Source organism: Thunnus maccoyii, chromosome 3 (assembly GCF_910596095.1).
Source record: "Thunnus maccoyii chromosome 3, fThuMac1.1, whole genome shotgun sequence".
Taxonomy (NCBI): domain Eukaryota; kingdom Metazoa; phylum Chordata; class Actinopteri; order Scombriformes; family Scombridae; genus Thunnus; species Thunnus maccoyii.
This window is the reverse complement of record NC_056535.1, coordinates 16,352,615-16,375,708: the sequence shown is the minus strand read 5'-3', so window position 1 is coordinate 16,375,708 and position 23,094 is coordinate 16,352,615. Positions and strand designations below refer to the sequence as shown.

General features: G+C 38.3%; 2 protein-coding genes across 4 annotated transcripts; one reads left to right on the top strand and one right to left on the bottom strand.

The window, feature by feature from the left end:
• Window positions 1-1,041: 1,041 nt before the first annotated feature.
• pfkfb4b (6-phosphofructo-2-kinase/fructose-2,6-biphosphatase 4b) lies at window positions 1,042-18,019 on the top strand. Of its 3 annotated transcripts, none has more exons than XM_042403460.1 (14): window positions 1,042-1,323; window positions 11,649-11,765; window positions 11,869-11,965; window positions 13,032-13,098; window positions 13,191-13,265; window positions 13,357-13,413; window positions 13,512-13,633; window positions 13,724-13,931; window positions 14,129-14,275; window positions 14,370-14,474; window positions 14,568-14,697; window positions 14,853-14,915; window positions 15,107-15,171; window positions 16,969-18,019. In XM_042403460.1, the coding sequence occupies exons 1-14, from the start codon at window positions 1,281-1,283 to the stop codon at window positions 17,026-17,028; spliced, it is 1,356 nt and encodes a 451-aa protein (XP_042259394.1). In that variant the 5' UTR covers window positions 1,042-1,280; the 3' UTR covers window positions 17,029-18,019. The 3 variants fall into 3 exon arrangements, with proteins under 3 accessions (XP_042259394.1, XP_042259377.1, XP_042259385.1); XM_042403443.1 differs by lacking the exon at window positions 1,042-1,323 and adding an exon at window positions 10,016-10,237; XM_042403451.1 differs by lacking the exons at window positions 1,042-1,323; window positions 16,969-18,019 and adding exons at window positions 10,016-10,237; window positions 15,414-16,524.
• Window positions 18,020-18,085: 66 nt separating this feature from the next.
• Window positions 18,086-21,926, bottom strand: arpc4 (actin related protein 2/3 complex, subunit 4). The gene is made up of 6 exons (XM_042403497.1): window positions 21,818-21,926; window positions 19,905-20,023; window positions 19,655-19,766; window positions 19,454-19,549; window positions 18,857-19,027; window positions 18,086-18,655 (listed from the first exon to the last, which is right to left on the bottom strand). Exons 1-6 carry the CDS (start codon window positions 21,818-21,820, stop codon window positions 18,650-18,652), a joined length of 507 nt encoding a protein of 168 aa, XP_042259431.1. The 5' UTR covers window positions 21,821-21,926; the 3' UTR covers window positions 18,086-18,649.
• Window positions 21,927-23,094: the final 1,168 nt, after the last annotated feature.

The following is a 23,094-nucleotide window of genomic DNA, read 5'->3' as shown; positions in this document are numbered from 1 at the left end:
TGTTGGTCACAAAAATAATTCAAACCCCTCTGTTTCACTGCAATAATCACATCTTAGCATCATTATTTGGGCTGTTTTTGTTCTTCACCAGCAGGCTGTAGAACCAGCAAATAAAAGAAAATGTCAAATGACTCTTAAGGAATTTAATAATTTAGGAATATTTGCATATTTGTGAGCACAATATGAAATAAATTGATAAATTTCCTATCACTACATTTTGACACATGATCTCCCTACAAGACAGGGACCCAAGATCAGGTAAAAACTCATGACCCACCTTAGCGGAAATTTCCAGTCTATTTTTTATTATTTTCTATTTCATCAAAGTGTAACTACTATAAGCAATACAGTCCACACATTTCATCATTCCCCCACACCAGGCCACAAACCAACAAACAAACAAAAAAACAGAAAAACAATAGCACTTTAATTATATACAATAAAACAAAATTATGTCTTTACATTAAACAAGTCCATTAAACAACGTTTTTATGCCTTTTTTTTTTCTTTTTTGCATTTTCCAAATACAAGACAGAAGGTGACCAAAAGTCATAGAGAGTATATGTCCACATTTTTTGTTTTCCAATGACAATTTTTCAGAGAGAAGAAAATTAGATATTTGTAGTAGTAGTTGTAGACTTTTTTTTTTTGCAAAAAAAAAAAAAAAGGAAATAGTAATAAGTATTTTTATTTTCAGTCTATCTAAGTTCTGATTTGGCATGGAATTTAATAAAAATTAACAAGAATTGAACTGAATTTCAGTATCAAGCATTCATTTTGTGAAGTAATATATTAATTTTCAATCAGTGCCTAGTTTCTCACACATTGCACACCCTGACTGGTGTGAGATAGTATTTATGAATGAATTTGAAATTAGCCAATTAGCTGATATTTACATTTACGTTGTGCAAAAAAAAATATATACAAATTTGCGATTAATGAAATGACTAAAACCAACTGACAGGTGGGTAACCTGGGTCATTTGGGGCACCCTGGGATCAAGGATTAGTTGCACGCGCTGCCTGGTGCATATGTGACTGATAATGGTGCATACACAAAAAGGCTTAAAACATCTGTATTCAGGAGTACATGTATGGACGGAGGTACATGAGTCCAACAAAACAATAACAAGTAAATGTGCAAGTTCGCTCGTGCGTATGGACTAGATAATGAGCGCGCGTCTCTGCCGCTGTTCCCTCACTTCATTCATTGCTTCCTGCGCTGCTGCAGGCGCTCACACTGCTCACCACGCTGGGAAGAAGAGGCTTTAAACCTGGACCATGAGGGGCTCCTGCTGCCCGAGAAACACGCGGGACAGGGCAGGTAGGGTGCAAACTCCCGCTGACTTCTCACTTTTCTCTTTCTGCATTTTTCTTTAATGTGATTTTTTTGGACACTCAGTCGACATTGTGTGCATGCAGTGAGGGAGCCGAAGTGCCACAGAGCAGCTGGGCCAGCAGGCGGATGAAGTAAACAAGTCTGTGTCACGTAGGCATGCTCCAGAGCTGACAGGCGGGACACACTGCGACACACCGCAGAGATATTTCTGACAAATAATGTATATTTCAGGTTTCACGTAGCAAAGGAGCAGCTCGCCACTTTGCTAAGGATGCTTGTGTAGCTAGCGTCTCCATATCTGCTGCTGCTTAGCCTGGCTGCTGTTAGCTAAGTTAGCCAGTCAGCTAGCTGGTGGACTGACTGAGTTATGAGAGTGACAGCCAGAGGATGTAAACAGAAACAAATGTTTAAAGACCCACAACAGCACATGAAGATCATGGATACTCAAGAATGTCTGAGAAATCTCTGGAGTTAGTTATGATTGTGTAAAGAGCCAATATGGGAAGGAATTCAATTAAAAAGCACAGCCTGATCATATTGTGGAGCAGATGGGAGAGGAAAACTAATAATCGACCCTGACCATGAAGCTCCACACTCATTTTACTGAAACTTTTTCCAGAGACCTCCTGGATGTCCCTCAGGGCTCACTATTGATTTAGCTCCTCTCATGGCTCACACAGTTTTGTAGTCTTGCTTGCTCTTGAATACCTTTTATCATCTGGGTCTCACATGGGGTTATAGTGATATATTCTCAGCCACAAAATATGTGTGTAAGATGCTTTTAGATAGGTTACACTCACATTAAACACTTAATGCAAAGTCATTTGTTTTTCTTGTGGCTTTTTCACAACCCGCATTGGTGGTTTGGTTTCCCAGACATGGGGCAGATGGAAGAAGAGATTGCAGTGTCCGAAATCCTGGTCTAACAGGTGCTCCGTTGTGTCAGAGCCTGATCATGACTCTGAACATTTCAGCCTGAACACCTGTCTGTGTGTTTTACTTGAGAAGCGTAGCCCATTATATTGTTCTCGTTGAGGTTTGTCAATGAAGCTCAAAAGTGTCATGTGCATATAAATATAAACATAAATAATAATATATAAATAGCATCTGGACCTGTGCTAATACTATGTATGGCCTATATAATCTGTTGACTCAGTTATTATAAGAATAGGTTATTATGTAATTATATTAGTCATGTAGCCTGGAGGGCCTGTTTAACATTAGTTAGTGTACTGTCATGTTGACAGATGCCATGCAGACAGTCTCTGACAGATCTTCTATCCTAAGGGAGGGACTTACTGCTGTTCCTTGTACGAATATGGTCACAGCGGTTTAAATGTGTGCAGCCCAAGCTGTTGTGGCAGATGCATGAGGGATGAACAGGCTGTGCTGCTCTGTCTGTGCATACACACAAGAGAGAGGTGGGGCTAAGCAGACAAACAAGAAAAACGTGTTAGAAAGTGTTAGTCTGTGGAGCCTGGTTTGTTTATTTTAAGGGGGCTAGAGAGCCAAATATAAACATTTGTGTTGTATTTTAGCTATTCAGTAGGGTGTTAACGGTTGATGTGTATATTAAGCTGCCCCTGCTGTACACAGTAATGAAAATGTGATGCTACAAAGAGGCTGATTGTAAAAAGCGTTGAGCTAGCTTTGTCTCAAGAGTGTCCACATATTGTAGCCCATATGTGTTTATTACTGCAGAGGGAGAGGAATATGCTTGAGTGGATGCAGCAGACCCAACACAGTGGTTTTATACCCCGCAGGATATTCATCTCCACGCCTGAGAGGCTGCCAGCTGCAGTAAATTTGCTTTCTCTCACCTTTTCTTTCCAGCTTTCTATTATACTGAATAGTACAATTTTTTTTTTCCGGTTTTATCTCTCGTCAAATTCCTACTCTGAATAATCACAATAAATCACTCCCTCTCATCCTTGCTCTCCCTCTCTCTCGCTGCTCCTCCTTTGCTCCCTCCCTCTCTGTGTCTGCGCTCTATCTGGGGGAAAGTTCACCCGCTCACTCAGAATCTCATTAAAGGCTCCAGGCAGAGCTGTAGTCTGTGTGTGTGTGCACGTGCGCATGCGCTTGTTTTTGTTACCTTTTGGGGACTGTTTCTGGTATAAACACTGACCTTGTTGGGACCAATAGTCCCTATGGGGACGAAAGCCTGGTCCTAATGTGGCAAAACATCATTTCTGAGATCCTGGTTAGGGTTATGGTAAGGGTTTGGGTTAGGCTGTCCAAAATGAATGGAAGTCAAAGTAGTGTCCTAACAAGGATAGCTGTGCAAACCTGTGTGTGTGTATGCATGTCGACCTGTCATAGGCTACTTTTGGGGACAAAAAGTGATGTAGGACAATGTGCGTGCGTGTGTGTGTGTGTGTGTGTGTGTGTGTGTGATGCCTATGCAGTAACTGTGCACCTGCTCTGTCCGCTGATCTAGCTCATGTTTTGCATTTGGGGGCATTCAGGATGTTGGTGTGAATTTTGTGTCATTATGCTTGCAAATGTAGCAGCGTTTCTGTGCAATGGGGACATTTTCTTCCTGGACTTAGACATAGCAGCTGTTGTGTTAACCTCTGTTGCATGTAGCACAATAGGAGCAAATCAACATGCTCAAACAGAGGATAGACCACTGACGGTTTTAAGTGTTTGATAGTACACTATATGGCCAAGAGTAAGTGGACACTGTCTTTTATTGCACATTTTCTTTTGTAATTTTTTGCACAGACTTTGAATTTCTGCTTAAATCCTGTCCACATACTTTTAGTCTGGGGCTGTTTTTTCATGGTTTGGGGCAAGCTCCTTAGTTCCAGTTAATGTAACTATGAATGCTACAGCATACAATGATATTTTTAAGACAATGGACAGGAGAAGGCCTTCCTTAAACTTTTTGGTGAGACAACGTCCATCTTGGGATGAATCTGATTTTCCAACATTAGCATCTAACCTCAGCGATGCTCTTGTGGCTGAATGGGAGTAAATCCCTGCAGTCAGCTTCCAAAATCTTGTGGAAAATCTTCTCAGAAGAGTGGAACATGTTACATTTTAATGTACATATCAAATACTAATGACAGATTGTCCACATAGCAATGCAGCTTTTAGGTCAGTTAATATTGTAAACTTAGTACAGGAGCTTGACAAGATAGTATTAACACTGCATGTGTAACGGGGGACTATATTAGCCTCACAGTTTATAATGCCCCCGTTAAGTTTGTTTTATATGGCTGATAATAGTGACAGCCTACAGTCTCTGCGTTGTGTTGTGATGATGATGGTGGACTAACGGCTGACAGTTAGTAACGTCAGTTGACTCCAACGAAGACACCCAGACAGCTCCGATGTCGATTCAATGATGTCTGTTTATTGCTTACAAGCACTTCGGGATCTGGGGGATATAAGCCCGGTCTCAGTAAAACTATTTAATATAAATAAAATCATAATCAAAGGAAACTCACAATACTAATAAATGATTTCTGTGACGAAGCTTAATAATCGTTAAATAATAAATTACAGGACCAATGGTCTAACCTTGACCAGGATCAAAAACTCACTATATTACAGATTACACAAACACACTATTGATACAGATGAATCAGTTCACATAGATAATCACTCTGAATGTCAATATAATTATAATTAGTAATAAAGTCTATCTCAGGTCAGCTATACATTATTATTTACAAGTTTCCATTTAACAGTCACACACTTTCACCTAAAAATATCAGTGTTTCTCTGACAATGTACGACGATGACTGAACGTCCGGTACGGGCTGTTAGCCGAGCTGCTGCTAACACGTGTTCGGTTTATTTCTCTTATAACTTTAGATCCAGACATTCAACCGGTTTCTCCCGGGAGCTGAATTATCCGCAGAGGTCTCTTCCTCTCCAAAAACAAATGTACATGCAGATTAAAATCGTTTAAAATACTAATTAAAGCTGTTTCACCTAAAAAATCAATATTTCTCCGACAATGTTTGGCGACCACTGGACGTCCGGTACATGCTGTTAGCTGAGCTGCTGCTAATGTTTGCCCAGTTTATTTCTCTGATAACTTAAGATCCAGACATCCAATGACTAAAATCCGTCTTCCAGCTAAAAGATATAGTTAAAAGCAACCAAAATTTATCATGAAAATGTGGTTTAAAACTAAATAAAAGTCAATTTATAACAGTTTCTGTGGAACAACCACAACGCTGATGTATTATCTTGTATGTGTGTAAGTTACTCTTTGGTAGACGCCATTGTAGCGGACAAACACAGCACCGCTGTATGCATCTTGTGCGTGTTTACGCTTTGGTAGAGGAGGTATGACACCATTGACATGCGACCAAATGAAACAGTCCGTTACTTTAATTAAATTACAGATTTCTCTGGGTTTGAAAATTGTTGGAAACATTTGGGATAATGTAAGTACACAACTCAACAAAATATATAACATAGGTCTAGTTGTTTTTAGACATTTTAATGTGGAATAATTACATATTATACCATTAATGTAACATTCAAGAGGCATATGGCATACATGTAAAATGCTGAATTAACCTGCTGGAAATCACACTTCAGGCTACTAAGGTGGATCATAATACATAACTTTAAGAATTAGGTAAATGTTTTGATTTGGAAGTTGCACCGACAAACTGGACAGAGAGGAAGTGAACACAACCCGAAGCTAACCAGCAGGAATATGACAGGAGGTTGATAATTGCTGCTGTTTAACACTACATGACTCACCTTTGTGTTGCAGTATTTCCAATAGTTATACAAGTTACTTTTCGAAATTAAACTCTTTTTGTGAAGTGTCATGTGTGTAAATTTGTAGGTGACCTCCAGTACTCATTAGATGTCGAGGTTTTAATTCATAAAAAAATATTTAATTATGGCTGAAGGAATCTAGTTTGTCACGTTGGGTAGAAGCAGGATTATAAACTGTCTAATGTAGATGAGTATGTGGGATAAAAGGTCGCAACTAACGGTTATTTTCATTATCAATTAATCTGTCGATTATTTTCTTGATTAATCAATTAGTTGTTTGGTCTATAAGATGTCAGAAAATGGTGAAAAATGTTGATCACTGTCTCCCAAAGCCCAAGGTGATGTCTTAGAAGACTAAAGAAACCAGGAAATATTCACGTTTGAGAACATTCAGAATACTAATTGACATATTTATTCACTACTTTCTTTTCATACTCACATCTTAATCATTTCATTATCAGGTAATGTATTAAAGCAGGTTGAGATTATAGACATGTTATTAAATTATATTATATTATTATTATTGTTGTTATATTAAAGACAGTCAGCCCCACTAGATTTCGCACAAGCACCAGCATATCAGACCAAAACAAATGTGTGCATTGTTTAACCAATAAAGTTGGAAAAGAAAAAAAAAAAAAAGAAAGCAGTCCCTGGACAGATAGCTCACAAAACTCAGATCAAACTGTCAAACTAGGCAGATCTGATCAAATATGGATCAAGATTCTGTTACTGCATCGACTATTTCTTTCCTCAAATGCTTTCAGAAACATATTTGAGTGTACTGTTTGGCTGTAATTTCAGGAAGTTTGTGACACAGAGGGACTCACATGCACTAACATGCACGCACAGCCAGTGCTGCTATCAAAACAAAGAACAGAGAGGCTCAGATTACAAAACACACAGAGGGAGTGTGACTTTATTGTCTGCCCAGGACGCCATTACTCCACTATATCTTTACATAGCAAACTATTGTTTGTTGACATCTAGTAAGGCTGAATGTTGTTTATTGCAACTTTAATGCTTATTGCTGGATATTTTTGCATGTTTATATTTATATTTGTCATGTGGGCTTTCACTGCGACATCCTTTAACTGTGTGCCAATCAGCTGATAAATTAGTAGTTAAACAATAACGTTTATCAACTTGAAGTTCTGTATTGTACTTAAACTTGCTTTTGTTTGTGTTGAAGGTTTAGAAAATGTGTGTTAATGGGATTACTGGTGGAAGCTGTGAGGTGAGGTGTCTTGCTGATGGGATAAGTCCTGCTGACATGCTGACTGCTCTGGGACAGCCATGCCCTCTGACCTCTGATTCTGTTTACGGTCACAATAAGAGCTGCAACAATCAGTGCATTAATTGATTAGTTGACGGCAAATATTTTGATAATTGATTAATCGTTTCAGTCACTTTTCAAGCAAACACCCAAACATTCTTTGGTTTCATCTCCTTAAATGTGAGAATCTGCTGTTTTTCTTTGTCATGTATGATAGTAATACCACAGAGTTTAAGACTGCTGGTCAGAAAAGACATTTGGAGATGTCGCCTTGGACACTGGTAAATTATAAAGGGTGTGTGTATTTTCTGACATTTTATAGACTGAACAATTAATCAATTAACAAAGAAAAGTAATCATCAGTTTAATCGGTAATGAAAGTACTTGTTAGTTGCAGCACTAGTCACAATGGATGCTGAATTGATAACAGTTATCAGACTGTATGGAGTCATTTTCCTCAGTAAGATTCATATTTTATCTTAATGGTATTGTTTGTGGACTTTAAAAGTGAGGGCACAATGCCATCTGGTGTTATAACTTTGACACTACATTAACCTCAGTACAATGCAGGCTTTCAGATTCAGTCATCACTTGAAAGACATTTGTGTTTGGTGAGCTTTATGTTGTGCTGTACTTCTCCTTTCTTGTCTCATGCAGGATTTTCAGTCTCCTTCATAATTTTTCATCTGTTGTTTATGTAATTGTTTAATATCTATTTTAGTCATCTGTCAAGCAATAATGCCAAACATTTACTGGTTGAAGCTTTTCAGATATGAGGTTCTGCTGCTTTTCTGTGTTTTTAATACACTGTAAATTGAATACCTTTGAGTTTTAGACTGTTGATCAGACAAAATAATCAATTTGGAAACACTGCCTTGAACTGTGAGAGCTTGCAGTGGGTATTTTCTGACACTTTTAGGGCAAATTATTTTTCATTATCAATTAATATGGGGGCTATTTTCTCAAGTTATTGTATTTTTATGTTTATAAAATGACAGGAAATTGTGAAATATGTCCATTATAATTTCTCAGCAATCAAGGTGACATCTTTAAACTGTTTGTTTTGTCCTAACAGTCCAAAACCTGAAGATAGTCAGTTTACAATGATAAAAAACAGATAAGCTGAAACCAGACTGTCTGAGGGGTTTGCTTGAATAATGACAAAATCAAAATAGTAATACACATTTTATTAATTTATCTATCATATAGTCCAAACAATTAATCAATAATGAGAAGAATAACCAGCAGATTAACCAATGATTAAAAATATACATTTTTTTAACTTGTAAAATATATTTAACTGTTTTCTCATGTAACTTTTCTGTAATAATAATAATAATTAGTAATAATAATAATAATAGTTCACTATGATCATACGTGTGATATATTACACAAATTTAAACCATTAAAACCTTTTTTTCAAGTGTAAAAGCTGATGGATGTCCTCTGTTGACCTCATATTTACACTCACGCAGACGGGACTTTCTGCACTGTGTGTGTAAAGTGTATCTGATATTAGAGTTGTTGATGACTTTTGCACAAGACGGATGTGTAGCCTTGACAACGTGCAGCCCGTGACTGGGTCGTGTACAGGTCATGGTCGTGTACAGTCAATGTTCCTGTAAAACGTGAAGCTCCGTTAGTTTTCACGCTGGTGTTTTTCTGAGCTCGTATCAGTCTGCACGCCCTCCTCATCCCCGGCCAGGCTCTCCCATTGGCTGCCGGGCCTCTCCGTCTGTTCTCTGATTGGCTCAGTTCATAGCTGCATTCACTGCCCATGTGTGGCGCATGTGAACAGCTGAACGCTTGTTTTTCTATTAACATATGCTTTCTACCAGCTTCTCTTGACTCACTAACGTACAGTAACTTACCGTCATTACGGTAATGTTTCAACAGCTTTTCCTGAAAATGAATTGTGAAAACATTTGAGATTTCATAAGACAAAAACACAACAAAATGTATAATAGAAAGATAATAAAAACAAACCCTCCTTCTATTACCTATATTCCAAACATATGAACACAAGTATCCTTTATTTGTGAATGGGGTGATATTTCCATCATATGTTTAAGTTCTGGGAAAAAGCTAGTAATTAGACCTTAATTTAAGATTATTTTTTCAGACATTATAAAGAGAAATTGAATAGGAAACAAGCCTGCGTAACGTGTCTGGGATAACATAATAGTATCATGCATTTAGCAAATGTACTTCCTGTGAGACTGAGCAAGAAAGTATGACTCATCTGTTCTGCTCATATAGTATTATATACTGTGCAAAACAACACGTGTGTTTAATATTATCAAAATATTATCACTTATTATGAATGTAAAGATAATGTATGTCTGAAGAAGTCTGTCACCATTTTTTAATCTATCATTGTCTGGTGTGGCAATTGTTATTGTGATTGTTCCTTGGTTAAATGAACATTCTTTTCTTTATTTGTACATTCTTAAAATAAAAGTCTTAAATTTCACAGTAAAAATGTTTTTAGCGAGTTAATGAAAATGATAAATTGATAAAATGACAGATTAGTAAAGTTACATTCTTGGTAACAGCACTGGTCTTTTTGTTTTGCTCCCTCATTCTGTGCTGCGCTCAGTCTCCAGTCGTTACGGTAATGAGAACCTGCTGTCTCTCAGTTGATATGAGACATCCCCCACCTCCCCCCCCCCGCAGCCTGCTGCATCACATTGCCTGGGCTTGAGCCCACCGCCACAGTTTCACGTTAGGAGGGTAACATCACGGACCGGACACCTAGGATGTTAGACAACGAGGAGTTTGTGGTGGAGACTTCCCCGCGGGAGCTTACCCAGAACCCGCTCAGGAAGATCTGGATGCCCTGCAAGAACGGGCACATAGCGCAGAGACGGGGTGAGATGCCGCTGGCCGGCAAGTGCCGCAGAGGATGCGACTGTGGGGATGTGGGGCATTTACTAATCTATCCTTTTTTCCTTTTCCTTTTTTCATCGTTTTTATTTTGCACTTTTTTTCCCGAACTTAAAACATTTTTCGCTGTCTGACATTTTTACGCACTGCTGAGATATTGCGCACTGATAAAGTGCCGAATATTCGTGGTAATGTTGCATCATGTTCACCCTGTTTGGTTCATTTTTACCCTAAAATCACGTGCGTGCGGGTGAATTTGAAAAGCGCTCGGGGGAAATACTTGCAACCTCTCTTAATTAAATTTGGCCTCATGACACACACATGACCGGGATGCGCCAGTATTCCCAGTACCACCTCTAACAGCCAACATGTCTTAGCCTTGTTAGTCTGGATGTATGTGAAAGTCAGCAGTTGTGTTTTTTTTTTTTTATTTCAGCCAGTTTCTTTCAGTCTGCTCACTCTCTGCAGGTCGGCTTGTTTTTGCTGAGTCAAGCTCGGCCTCCTTCAGAGCTGTTTTCCTTTTAAAACAAGCTGAAACTGGTTCAGTCCTGCATCTGGCACAAAACAATGTATCTTCTCCGACTTCATCTCAACCATTACTGTGCCTAGTATCCAGTACAATCAGTTAAGCAGCTTCTGCAGACACAATGCAGGATCAATCGTCCGTTGCATCTATATGAGTGTTAGTGAACATGAGTGTGTTGATACTCTCACTGCTGTCCTGCAGGGTTATCTGGAGAAGTATGCATGGTTGTAACAGTGTGTTTTTCTTTTTGTACAGGAAAAAGAGTGCCACTTGTTTCTTTAGTGAAGTCAATAGTTTTCAATATATAATAAGGAAATTATATTTATGTTGTGTTGGCTGCAAGATATAATAGTTTTTATCTGTGACAGTGCATCCAGAAAGAGCTTTATGCTTGTAGAAAAATGTGATTTACTTGATCAGAAAGCTTTACTGACCTCATGTTCTGCTGTCTATAGCTACTCATCTCCATCTTTATTTTCAGTTTGTCAATTTGCCATTTCTTCATCTGTCCTGGTTCTCCTTCTGTTTGAGTAAAAGGCTTGTCTCAAGTCCTGATAGGACACACAGTATATTTAAATTGCAAATAAGACATTTTTAAATCTTTAAAAGCATTTGGCTGTTTTTGTTCAGTCAGCACCAATGTCTCTGCTCTCTGGCAGGGATTTTCTGTGGTATTGTGTGTCACTGAACTGAAATCTCTCCAACAAGTGTTCTCACTGTCTGGTTTAATTATGGGCAACCTTCAAGACTAATTAAATTCTTGCTGAATAGAACAATGTTGACAAGCCGTGCTCTGCAAATGAACTGTGTGAGAAGTGAGTTAAATCCATTAAAAGTGTGTGTTTCTTTCTCTCTCTATGTCTCTCACAGTATGTATGACCAACTGCCCGACACTCATTGTGACTGTAGGACTTCCAGCTCGAGGGAAAACATACATTTCAAAGAAGCTGACTCGCTACTTAAACTGGATAGGTGTGCCAACCAAAGGTACCAGCTACACTCCCCTAGAATATAATCTCAGATATTTACTTTACAGTAGAAACTGGCTGTACTCCGCCTTTTAAAAATATGACATTTTCTTCCAAAACAGAGTTCAATGTTGGCCAGTACCGAAGGGAGTGTTTGAAGATATACAAGTCCTTCGAGTTTTTCCGTCCAGATAACGAAGAGGGCTTAAAAATCAGACGGTAAGTGATTTCCCCCAGCTGTCAGCCTACATCATGCAGCGTCGACAAACCATGAGCAACCCGAGCCAACAGTAGTCTGCAGGTTTTCAGTCTAATGAAAGACCCCACCCGCTGATAAGTTCCCCTTCAAGTAGAGAGGAGGAGCTCATCAGAGCAAACACCCACTGAGGTGTTAGGTCAGACTGTTGGCTCCATAGAGTGCCACGAAGACTAAATTCAATCTAGTAATTAAAATCAAATTTACAAATAATTTAAAAATGTCAAATTTTAGGTGAACATAGGCTGTAATGTTGTCCTACCACAGTATCAAATAGATCTATAGCTCTGATGACAACAGACAACGTTTCTGTAAAAGTAATTCTGTCGGCCATTACAGAAAAAATGTATTTTTAAAACATTTTTAATCTTAACTACTTATGTGGAAAAGAGAACATGAGTGAGAGAGATCAGAACTACTACTATTAGTAACTATTAACTACTGGCTCAATTTATACATATTGTAAGTCCCATAGCTCTGCACACACTGTTATTGATTGCAGTGGACGATCATAAAATACATTTCAGTGGCTTTTCTATTTCATTTTCATGTCCAGAAAAGAAGTTTAGATCATTTTAGCAAACTCCAGATCAGGTGAAATATGGGAAAGGGGAAGTAGGCCCTTCTTAAAATTGGGACAAAAATGGCAAATGTGCTTCAAATTGACTCATATAATAGGGTTTCTTTTTTTGTCAGTTGGTTTCATTGCGAATAGTTTATTATTTTAAAATGATGATTCATTTTCTGTCATCAAAGAAAGCCTACCAGGCTTCCTCTTTTTGTCTTGAGGTTGTTGGGTGCAAGATGTCGTCATCTTTAAAAAAAAGTATTATTACTCATAGTACAGTAGTTTCTATAAACCATTAATTGTTGTCTCATTTTTCACTCTTGTGTACTTATGATGGGACAAATATCTACAACAGATGTGTCAAGACATAGGTTTGACTTTTTACAAACTGCTCAAATGAAGATGCAGCAGAAGTTGTAGCTAATTGGTAAACTGGCTGTGTGTCTGCTGTTCCTCCACAGTCAATGTGCAATGGCAGCACTCAACGATGTTCGGCAGTACCTGTGTGTTGAAGGAGGACAGGTGGCGGTGAGTTCTTTACATGGTCTCTTGAGTTCTCCATCGTAACATGAATGCATGCATATCGGGGCTTCATAAGGGGTTTCTTCATACCGTTTCAGGTCTTCGACGCCACAAATACGACAAGAGAAAGAAGAGGAACCATCGTCAAGTTCGCTGAGCAAAATGGCTTTAAGGTATGTCAACACAGGCAGGACTTTATTGAATCCAATCAGTCACATTGATTTGATGTCATTCTAAGCTTTCTATACTGTTTTGTCAATATAGGTGTTTTTTGTGGAGTCTGTGTGTGAGGACCCGGATGTCATTGCACAGAACATTGTGGTAAGTTGGCTGTTCAGCATTACAAAGACTTCGATCAGAGCTAGACAGCTGTCTTCCTCTTTTTCCTGTTCACATTCGCTCATGTTTCCTGTTTGCAGCAAGTAAAGCTGGGCAGCCCTGACTACATACACTGCAACACAGAGGAGGCCATTGAGGACTTCATGAAGAGAATCAAGTGTTATGAATCCTCCTACCAGCCTCTGGATGAGGTTCTGGACAGGTTAGGATACACAGAATTACTTGGAGCAGTTTAAACCAGCAACGCAAGTTTGTACACAAGTTTATTATTCATCTGACTTTCTTGCTGCAGGGATCTGTCCTACATAAAGATCATGGATGTGGGCCGTCGTTACCTGGTGAACCGCGTCCTTGACCACATCCAAAGCCGGATCGTCTACTACCTGATGAACATCCACATTACTCCACGCTCCATCTACCTGTGTCGCCACGGTGAGAGCGACCTCAACATCAAGGGACGCATCGGAGGCGACTCTGGTTTGTCCACCAGGGGGAAAGAGGTGTGTGTTTGTGTCTGTGGTGAATCTGAATAATTAGAGAATTAGTCATCTGTAAGTTTAAATATAGCCTTCACTCTAGCTTTAAATCTCGCTACAGCTTCTGAAAGAGAGTAATGTCAGCCGAGGACACCGGCATCCTTGTGGAGTTTAAGAGGTTAAAGAGAAATCACTGTTCTCACTGCTTTTTTACCTCCTAGTTTGCCAAGAGTCTAAGGAAATTTATCCAGGACCAGAACATCAAAGATCTGAAGGTTTGGACCAGCCAGATGAAGAGAACAATCCAGACAGCGGAGTGCCTGGGAGTGCCATATGAACAGTGGAAATCGCTCAATGAAATAGATGCTGTATGTTGATTTCTGTGCATCAAATGCAAAATGCTGCAGCATTTTTAAGCATTTATATATTGAAGCTAAACACATGACCCTCCTCTTTACAAAGGGTGTGTGTGAGGAAATGATGTATGAAGAGATCCAGGAGCATTACCCTCTGGAGTTTGCACTGAGAGACCAAGACAAGTACCGCTACCGCTACCCTAAAGGAGAGGTTAGAGACTTTTTGTTCTCTTAAAGACGTGAATGGGATTTGTTTGTGTCCCTTCAAACTGTGTGGCTGACGGGTCTGTTACTCTCTTTTCAGTCGTATGAAGACCTGGTGCAGCGATTGGAGCCTGTGATCATGGAGCTGGAGAGACAAGAGAATGTTCTGGTCATTTGTCACCAGGCCGTGATGCGTTGTCTTCTTGCATATTTCCTAGACAAGCCTGCAGGTATGAAGGTCTAACAGCAGCCAGTATGGACAAAAATGTAACTTTATTTAGGGTTGGTTTTTTTGCCAATTTGTTACACGCATCATTGTTTTCAAAGTTTTGCTTTTCTTTGGCTGAATTGCAAGTTATTAAATGTTCTTTCTCTTCCTCCACAGATGAGTTGCCTTATCTTAAGTGTCCTTTGCACACTGCGTTGAAGTTGACCCCCCTGGCTTATGGTGAGTACTGTCATTTTTCTAGGCTTATATAAGCATATACGTATTAGCGTATGTCGACTGTTACATTTTGTTTTGGTCTTATTTGCAATGTAAATGTCTCACCTTGTAACAAATATTATAACCAAAACAAACTTGATTTACCTCCAGCGGGTCTAACTAGTGATGATTCTTGTTTGTTTGCTGTTATTCAGGATGTAAAGTGGAGTCTATCTATTTAGGCGTGGACGCTGTGAACACACACAGGGACAGACCAGAGGTAGGTATCCCAGTCAACACAAAGAAGTGGACAACTTGAATCCACTTCATGAGTGATTAACCTCACTGCTAAATCCATCCAACCTCATCTGAGACCTACGAGTCAGTCAGTAAATACTGAATGACAAAAAGCTGGGTGCGACTTTGTTTCATGATTTGCGGAGGGGGCACATTGTAGATCTCCCTCCTCAAGCAGGCCTTAGCAGTCAGCGCTGAACCCATCCTTTTCTTCTTATCGCACAGAGAATATAAAAATTCTCACACGGCAGAGGAAGCCATGTTCAGTCTCCACCGGCCATCCCTGACATCAACTGAGACATCTGTGACATCTCTTACCATAGACACTCCTACCTCCACCATGTCAGCAGCGATCCTCTCATTTCAGTTTTGTTTCTCAGTGGGAGCAGAAATGCTCTTTCTTTCATCTCAGGTCCTTTATGCAGTTTTTCTTTGTAGGAACTCCATAAACTGTGTGTGTGTGTGTGTGTGTGTTCTGGTATTATCATGTTGGAGTATAAAACTCATATTACATATTACGAGGACTTAATTGTTAGTTCAGGGCTATGGTTGGCGTTAGGCATGTAGGTTAGAATAAGTGTTCAGGAAATTAATGTCCTCGTAGGTGACAGAAGTATGTGTGTGTGTGTGTGCGTGTTTTGCGTATTTTAGCATTTGTATATTCTGCACTGATTCATGTATAACTGCACTAACACCTGTTGATGCATTTATTTTTTTTTGCACTCGCACTTCTATGATTGTATTGCCGTTGTATCAGCACATTATATCAATGTCTTCAATTAGCATAAAGACTTCAATGTGCTGCATTTTTTTAAAATAATGAATGTTACCATGATTGTGTTTTATATTACCATGAAGCCATTTATTTGTACAATATATAAACGTGTATAAGTAACGAAAACACATTTAACCTCAATATACATTTATCCCTGCATATGATACATCATTTTCATTCCAGTATTTTTGTGTCGAGCTAAACTTGGTCTCTATACCAACACTTGTTTACAGTTTAAATGTGAAGGGTATTCTGCAGCGCTAATTTTTAATCACTAGAATTGAGATGCTCACTATTAAATCTATCATTTATCTGCTGAATAACACACAGGCTTTAACTGTCTGTGAAGACTCTCAGTCATCCAGGTCATGGTATATGTGGGAGTGTTAAGGGCAAAGAAAGGTGAAACATCACCAAGAATGTAAAGTTCAGTTGCTGTTGACACTTCTAGATACAGACTAGATACAGAAAGTATTATATCAAATGAACAATTTTTCATGTTTTTTGTGTTTGTCAAGATTTACTTGTAAAAGTGAAACAATAAAAATAAATCATTTTTCCCCTCCTGTTACTTTTTCTGATGAAAACATCAGTGATGTTTTTTATTGACAAAGCTTCTTTGCACTCATAATGACTGTGTCTATAAAGACAGTCAACTGAACACATTTACACGTCACACAGTAATCTATAGTAAAATACTTAAAGGCATTTTTTAAAATGTCTTTAGCAATCTGCCTTTAAAAGAGCAGTTTTATGACTAAAACTTGTTTATTAAACCCACAACCTCTATTCATATACTCCAGTTTTATTATTCTATACACACAAGTATCTGAGAGCAGGAATTCTGCTTTGATTAGACTAAATAAAAATAGCTCATTTTACCGTTAGTTACTGTTCATGAAAATATGAATATCAGGAGATTATTTATGAGAAATAAATGTCAGATAAATGATGTGGGAATATACTGGTGTAATACTGAGTCCTCTCCTCTCATCACTGTTTCAGAATGTGAATGTGCGGCGCACCACCGAAGACGCTCTGCAAACAGTCCCAGCTCACTTCTAATCCCCTGCACTTCCTGTTCCAGCTGAGACCTGGTCCCACTCTCTGTTTGGACCTCTGAATAGCATTATGGGTATGGTGCTGTTTCAACTGCTCACTGTGGCAGCTTCTTCACTGATGTGGAGAAACGAGTATCTTCCCAGACTCACACTGTAAAGCACTTTCACTAAATGTCATCCATTTTTATACATCTGTTATTTTTGATATGTGGATTTACTGTTACGATAAAACCATTCCATTAATGTTCAGCATCTTTCTCCCTAATTATATTTAATATCTACTGTATATTGTGCATTGTGTACACTGCCATATGCTTCCAGTGTTTCTGAAGGTGTTTTTATTGCATCATAACACAGGAGGAGAGTGCAACTACTTCTGATGTTCTTGATTAAAGTTGTAAATATGTGACTGTTTAAGAAACTCATCAGAAAACACAAATGAAGTTGTTTTTTTTAACAGGAGTTTTTTCTGTTTGTTGCATTATATACTGTATATTAAAAAAGATGACCGTTCAGTGTACTTACTCTGTGTAAACAAAGATTAAAATGAGTCTTTAACACTCCAGAGGTGAAGATCAGATTCTTACACCACAAAGGATGGAAATGACATAAATGCAATTGAACCTTTTCTTTAAAATGTAGTTTATGTTCTGAAACCCGAAATCTGGAGATGAGGCCCGTCCTCTGCGATTGTTATGGTAGAACCAAAAAGGATTTTTGGTATAGAATTTGTGGTCTTTCGCTGTCATACCTGCTTCTATTTGGAGTAAAAAATAAGGTACTGTGCAAACTGTACAAGCATGTCTGTCTGATGTGAGTTTTGTGTGTAAACCAACTTGTATTATACAGTACATCATTTTTTGGGAGAAATCTGTACAATTTCTGTAATATTATACATTTGATATTGTATATAAATGTACTGAATATATAATTCAAAATGCCTTGTTCATCCTCAGCTGTACAAACCTCAATAAACCTTCAATGCTTGAGGGAAAGAGAGTTTGCTTTCTGTGATTCACAACTTAACAAAACCACAACGGATAAGAAAAACACCACTAAAATACAAAGGATAATGCTTTATTCATCTTCACTGCCAGCAAGTATATTTATTTTAATTATTTAAATCTACAATAAGGTCTACTCTGTGTACTTACGTAATAAAACAAAACATGTGCACCAATTGATTGGCCTCGTGGTTTAAGTTTGGTCGTAACAAAAGATAGCGATGAAATTTATGTGCATATAATATATATATATATATAGATAGATATATTTAAAAAAACAATTTAAATTATCTGAAAAAAAAAATCCATTTTACCCTGTGCTCATTAATATTGATTACAAATATCTTTTTTAAGGACCTGCCCTGACGTCTTTCTAATGTTTTAAAGGCAGAAATTAATATCTGGTGTAAATATTCATAATGTACAAACATCAATATTTATGAGCACAGGGGCATTTGAAGAATAAAGGGTCAAACCCTGTTGGTCGGTACATCTTTACTGTACGTCTTATGTTTCTCAACTTCTTCGGCTGATGATAGTTTGACTCTCTGCCCTGTGATGTGAATGCTCCACTGTGACGGCCATGATTGCAAAAGGAATGTATTCCCCGGATATTACTTCTCAGAACTGCAAAAGTAAAACAAAAACAAAGTCTGAGCTTCAATCAATCGAAAACACAAAGGCAAAATATATTACAAATGTGAATAATATTAAAAAATCTGTTTCAGCAATAAGTAGTAAAGTAGATGATTGTGGTCACTCTGGTATAAAAATAACATCACAGTAATTATGCAAATAAAGAGAATCTATAAAAACTGATGAACTCACATTTTTAAGGAACTCCTCAGCGACAATACGAGCCCTGGCGTTAACGGACAGCTTCATTTCACTTATCTCCTTGTCAATTTCCTCCATGAAATGAATGACAAAGTCCACCAGTTTATGCTTGTACATCTGCTCGGTGTGGAAGTTGGTGATGAGAAAACTGATGTCGTAGCCCTGCAAAATGAAGATGCAGTGTTAATCTTGTCATCATGTATTTGTTTCAGCTAAATATTGTAAACTCTTAATGGTAATAACTGATACTAATGTAAATCAGGGTTCTCATTGTTTCAAAAAAATCACTTTACAGGACGTTTCCTGGATATTTTCTGTAACTTACAGTATGTGGATAACAGAAAAAGCAAGTTGAAATGTAAACCATCAACTGTGAGCATTCAGAGTGTTACAACTGCTGCCATCTTTACCTCATCCCTAACTAGAGTTGTAATTTAAATTATTTTGGTGTATTCTCATGTCTATGATATTTCAAAGCTTTTTCCAGGACAATTCATTGCTTATAAAGTCATTTTTGGCTTTCATAACTGAATAAATATGTGTGGAAACCCTGTAAATGTGATTGACCTAGTTTCAACTTCTGCTTACCTCCACTGGTTTCCTCCTCAGGATGAAGAAGTTCTCTGCTCTCATCATCATGAAACGCATGAATTTATGGCACAGAATCTTCTCGATCTCATCTGCCTGATTGTTTAAATTAAACAGTTGTCAAGATACAGTTATAAAAGTCATATCAATCATCCATTTACTATATTGAATCAAAGTCTAAACATGTAACTGCTGACTGACCTGCTTGACAGCGATGCTGACTCTGACAGAGTTGATGGAGCCCTCGATCAGAACCTTCTCCTTGTCGTTGCGGCTGATGATCACGGGCTGGAGGAGCAACTCTTTACTACTCCTGAAATTGGACAGAGACACACACAATTAAATGTTGGGTCATAAAAATGTTACCCAAATCAGTCTTCTTTGTTTGCCATTCCTCTGTGATTATGGACGTCTCTGGCCAAATGCAAAAGATACTAAACTTGAAACTCACCGGACTTCCACCTCTGGCTTGTTGTGTCTCTCCACCACTTGTGAGGAGAAGTTCTCCAGACAGAGGGCGGCCTGCAGAGTGGCACGCACCGCATTGAGATAGGGACGCAAAGTTGCTGTCTGAGGGAGGAAAGTGAGGAAGAGTAGATGAGGATATTCCTAATGAAAAAGGTGCAACTGAGGCTGACTTGTGAGAAGTCCTGCAGATCAGCAAGTTTTGAATACACACTCTTGCCTAGTTTCACTTCTCCTGATAACAGTGTTTAATCAGGTCTTCAGCCGCGTTGAGTCTCGACCTGGAGCAGGCAACTGGTTGTTTCTGGTGTGTCTTCATGACACAACCAGCAATAATGGCAAGAAACTGCGGTCTGAAATAATGTTTAGATTACTCGGGTCGGCATGTCCAAAACATGTCACACAGAAAACTTTAGGAATTTGGAAATGTACTAAAATGACCTTATATGTTGTAACGCTAAAAGCCAAGCAAGAAACATATCTCCAAATTATGAGAGAAGATAAAAGTGGTTATCAATTATTGCTATTTGAGAGTACAGGTGGTGCCTGATTTCATTTGCTTTTATTTCCTCCATGGTTTGAGACTGGGAGACAATAATGTCACTGAGTAACATGGATGGTATTGGTATTATTAGTATATCAACACTGTGCAGGCATATAAAGTCTTGGGATAGTTTTGGTGGAAAACACACTGATCAGGTCACATAATACCGTGTAACACCAGTTCTCATAATTACGAGAAAAGGACTCGTAAATTATGAGAAAGGAAGTCATAACCACTAGATAAGGAACCTTTTATCTTTTGTTTGTTTGGTGGATGCAATGCACTACCATAACTTTGACACTCCACTATTGCACCGGGTTGTATCACATTGGAGTCACAAAGTGAACAATGTGTGACTACACTACTTGTATTTTCTGTGTGTATTTTTATTCTTTTTTTAATTCAGCATTTTGAAAAATCTGATTTAAATTCACAACTGCTTAATCATTTCCCCAGAGCTAACACAACCTAAAGACCCAGTGTTTTCACTGACAAAACACCATGACCATGATGAAGTAGTGAGCAATGAATAAATAATTACCAACACAGAAATGCCCAACATATGTTTGGTGCAAATCATAAACAGTGTCTCTCCATACATTACATTATTTTTTAACTGTAAAATGTCACACTCAGTACATATCTTGGTTATAACTTTTCAATAACCAAATCAAAAATGCTTGGTTATGTGTTTATATAAACAAAAATACTACCAGACAGTATAACGTTTATGCTGTACTTTTCTTAACCCTCAAATATAAATATTGGCTGCACCAATCCAGTATCAGTCCTGCTATACACCTGAGCTAATAAGAATACAGCCACTGGCTAATGAGAATGACAGGAAACACTGGTAGAACTGTAAAAAGCGTTGATCTATATGATTATTAATAGGTTATTATTATTGATTAAAATGATGGTTTAGCAGTGAGACGATTTTTAAGCAGAGGTGAACAAGCTGCTCCACTAACTTACATCATGCTCAGCACAGCTGGTAACAGCTGCAGCAGCCAGCAGTTAGCACACGTTACTTAGCAACAACATTAACAGCAGTAAAACGACCAACCTCACACGTCATAATAACAACATTATGTCACCATCTGTTCGTACTATTACAATTGAATTATCTCAATTGTTTTTTCTTTAGCTAGAAAGCCGAGCAGCTAGCCTGTTAGCTAACTGCCCGTTACCTGCTTAGCTTGTTCAAATACGACCGGCGGAAAAGCCGAACTGCGCCCTCACATATGGATGCAGTGTTAGTCGAGCAGCGGTAACAACCTACTATATGCAAAGTCTAGTGTATGGAAGTGTTAAATTATGTCAGTTTATCATCAAACTTGTATAATTTGTCTTACCATTTCTCTGTGTTAGGAGAGGCGGCTAAAGGCGGAAGTAGCTACTCTTGTCAGAGCTTTTTTCCGGGAACAGACACCGGAAGCCGCTCTGCAGCTGAGAGGCAGTCGCTGTTCGCATGATGGAAGTAACACAATAACGTTAACCGTTAGCGATATTTTTCCTAGGATGGCGAAGTCGTGACCCGCCCTACTCTACCTCCGATTGGCTTACCCTGATATTCTTACCCCAATCCTGACCAATCCCACTTCTCATACCTAAACCTGACCAACCCAACTAATGAATGCAACGAGCACAAGCCAATCAGAGGCAGAGCAGGGCGGGTCCTGATTTCTCCATCCTAGGAAAATAAAAAGTTTCCCATACAAGGTAATATACTTGTTACACCAGCCCTGTATGCTCTTTTGCTCAAATATTAGTTCAAAGGTTATCTATTTTAAGTTTGAGTTTCTGTCTTGTCTTTGGTCAAAACTCTTATGAACAGCTGAAGAAGAAAGAAAGAAGAAGAAACAGCTTAATTGATGTGATGGGAGCCAACTTTACATTAGACTAGATATATTTTAGTCTTTCTTTTTGTTTTATGCTTTATTCACTTATTTATTCTGAAGATTTTTATTCAGTCGTTCTATTTCTTGATTGCATTGAACTAATTTGTAATTACACTGTATTTTCTGTTTTTTATGTCTGTGAAGCACTTTGTAAATTTGTTTTTGAAAATTGCTATATAAATAAAGGTTATTATTATTACATTTATAATTCTGGGCTTGGTGGTGGTGTGCGTGTCCAAATGACTTTGCTGAACTGTAAACATTTTAAATCTCTGCCTAGTTGTGTGGAAAGGCCTTTTTAAAACTACATTTTGACCATAATGTAAGGAGATAAAACCCATAAGATATATAAATGAACAAAAACGGTACAGTTTTGTTGGTTCCCTGTCAGAACATCATGGGTGGGGTTACGGTGAGGGAATTTGCACTAATGACATTATTTCTAAAAAAATCTTGGCCACAGCACTTGGCTGTGTTATAATGTGTCCCAGTAAGTCATTCCAGTGAGCCAGCATGCACAATAGCAGGCCCCTGGAACTGCAGCCATTTATAATGTTATTGATTACACCTGGCTTTTTTGTCAGGAAATAAGTCTACAAATTCTCAGAACATGTCAACCAAAGACTTTTATCTTGGCTATTATCCATCGTTCCGAGTGGCCTTTCAAATATTATGTAGCAGTTAGGGATTCATGATCGTGACCTTTTGATGTCACAGACAGAAAAGCACAG